Here is a 2,655-nt window from a genome sequence, read left to right as displayed (position 1 = left end):
GACTTTTCAATTCTTATTTCTAATTTTGCAATATTTCCACTGTAGTGGACCACAGGAGCATTTAGTAGATACAAAAAAAAATGTCTATAGAGTGATATTAAACCAAGAATACATTCAACTTGATTTAAAAAAAACACATGACATATCACTGGAAAGCCCATAATGACCTCTTCACAATACTCCAGGGGTTGATAGAGTAAGTCAAAAGAGTGAAAGGAGATGCACGTGGACAAAATATCCACCACAGAGGACACATGTCAATGGGCTGGGTCTTTATCTTACATATATGGATATATGTAAGATCAAATCAGACTGAATGCCACGTTGAGACTTGGTTCAAATTAAGTTTTATTTATTTATTTCTTTTCTTTTTTTGCACATGAGAGGAGCAGTGCATTATCTGAGGCCATCTGACTACCTCCCCTGGTGAGGAGTGGTGGTGTGGTCCACAGGGGGAACTAACTCATCATCACTTTATAACGCACCAGAGACTTGGCACAAAAGAAGCGCTCGCAGGCGAACACAGACGCAAAGGGAACTGTCTCTTATTACAACGGAGGAAACACGTTTTGTACCCTTTGCATCGCTGATAGAAGAAGACTCACTTAAGACTTTTGAGTTGAAGAAACTTACTTTTGGCTGCACCTGATAGTGGCTTTTGGCTGTTTGACTTGCAGCAGCAACAGGGATGAGGTGGATGTGGTCATTACGCACTGAGGTTGTGGCAAAACTCCATGTTGCTGGACTTTAAAAGGCTTATTATTTTGGGATTTCTTCCTCTTATTTTTTCCCTGAAACAATCACATGACGCAAAGTTTTACTTGGAGTCCAGGTTTTTGTGGTGAGACTGTGGAGACTTTGGAGACGCGCGTCTTTTTTTGCTGACAAACCCTGCAAGGAAACATGAACGTCTCCTTCTTCGACGTGTTTAACGGGAGTCAGACTCTGGTCGGGACTTTGGCGACGTACTCCGGCAACAGCACCGAAAACGTGGTGACCGGAGACGGCGGAGGAGGCTCTCTGCTTGTGCTGGCACAAGACGAGCGTAAACTCTTCGTCATGCGTGTGGTGCAGATCGCGGTGCTGTGCGTACTGTCGCTCACCGTCGTCTTCGGTATCTTTTTTCTCGGGTGCAACCTGATGATCAAATCGGAGAGCATGATTAACTTCCTGGTGAAGGACCGAAGACCCTCCAAAGACGTGGAGACGGTCATGATCGGACTCAGCTAGAGAGCATGGAGAGCTACAGAGGTTTACTGTGGAGAGCTGGAAAGGTGTGAGGATCTGGTGCGCATCTGCATGTTACTTCTCAAAAGACGCTCTTCTCTGTGTGTCCTACTGAGGAAAGATATGCAAAAACTTTTCACATTTCCTTCCGAAAAACGACGACAAGGAACGTAATCCAGCGACAAAATGTTCGTGCGTAAAAGTCTGTGCGTAAAAACATGGGGAATTGTTTACACGTGGGCTGATCTGTTGAATCTTTGGAGTGAATTTTAATGTTGCCAACTTTGAACAAAAGTGACGAAATGTTTACAAGCTGTTATACCTCATGTTTTGTTAAGTTATTTTTTTTTTGTAAATTTGAAATGGTTGTTAATGAATGTTTTTAAAAACAACTGTCAAAAAGCATGATTGTGACTTAATAGTTCCACCTTCTGCCAGTGTTACTATGTGGACGTGATGGACATGTGGGGTATTCTCTATTACAAAAGTATTTTTCTTGGTCTCGTTTTGGTAAATACACTCTAAATACTGAAATCTTGCACGTTTTTCAACAAAACTCCGTCACAGCTTTATGGAGTGGTTCTGGTCCTGTTTGGCATGCTCGCTAATTGATCTGTAAAAGTGATTTTTGGACCCGTTTTGCACTTTTGAAAATCACTGATGCTGCATGAATTATTTTGTACCAAAAAAAAAACTTGAAATTGCAGCATGCAATTAAAACATTGAAATGGCCATATTAAGCGTTGTCATCTGTTAATTAACATGATACAGATCATGAATATATGCGTTTTTCTTCCAAAATTGTGTCTTGTCTTTCAACTTGGAACTTAATTAGTACTATACCAATCTCGAAAGAAACATTAACTAGTTTACTTTTTAATTTTAAAGTCAAATCAAACGTTCTCTGATCCATATCTCCCTTCAAATCTAATCAGATGTGATCTTCAGGCACAGGATGAAGGCATTAAGTGAATATTTTAACATACTATATAGTAGGTGCACTTTTAAATGTTAAAGAAGGTATACAGAGAAAATGATATTTACATAGTTCCAGCTTAAAGTAGAGAAAAACAATCTGAAGCATTAGGTTCACATGGTTCAATCACACTTAATACTTAGGCACTCAGTAGAAGCAGCATGGCATTTATTGCAGCTTTATATAGAGAGGCGATGAGAGGCCAGGCTGAGCTATCCATCTTGTAGACAACAGGCCGAGCTCATACTGGCTTCACAGCATTTAATCTGATCTCTTTGAAGAGTGACCGGCTGCAATCAAGGAACATTCAGGCTCGCCCCGACCACTTAAACTCTTAAGGTGCAGTGGGGGCTGCCGGGAAGTTAAGTATGGCATCCAGAGCTCATGTTCGTCTTCTTCTTTTGTGCCATCAGAAAGTGTGTAGAGGAGAGCATAAATATGAATAAGCGAGC

General features: G+C 40.9%; 1 protein-coding gene across 1 annotated transcript; it reads left to right on the top strand.

Moving 5' to 3' along the window:
* The first annotated feature begins 788 nt into the window (after positions 1–788).
* rprml (reprimo-like) lies at positions 789–2,016 on the top strand. Its single transcript, XM_074657476.1, has one exon. The coding sequence runs from the start codon at positions 904–906 to the stop codon at positions 1,228–1,230; it is 327 nt and encodes a 108-aa protein (XP_074513577.1). The 5' UTR covers positions 789–903; the 3' UTR covers positions 1,231–2,016.
* The last annotated feature ends 639 nt before the right edge of the window (positions 2,017–2,655 follow it).

This window comes from Sebastes fasciatus, chromosome 13 (assembly GCF_043250625.1).
Source record: "Sebastes fasciatus isolate fSebFas1 chromosome 13, fSebFas1.pri, whole genome shotgun sequence".
Taxonomy (NCBI): domain Eukaryota; kingdom Metazoa; phylum Chordata; class Actinopteri; order Perciformes; family Sebastidae; genus Sebastes; species Sebastes fasciatus.
Note: the sequence above shows the minus strand (reverse complement) of the source record. Positions and strands in the feature narration are given on the sequence as shown.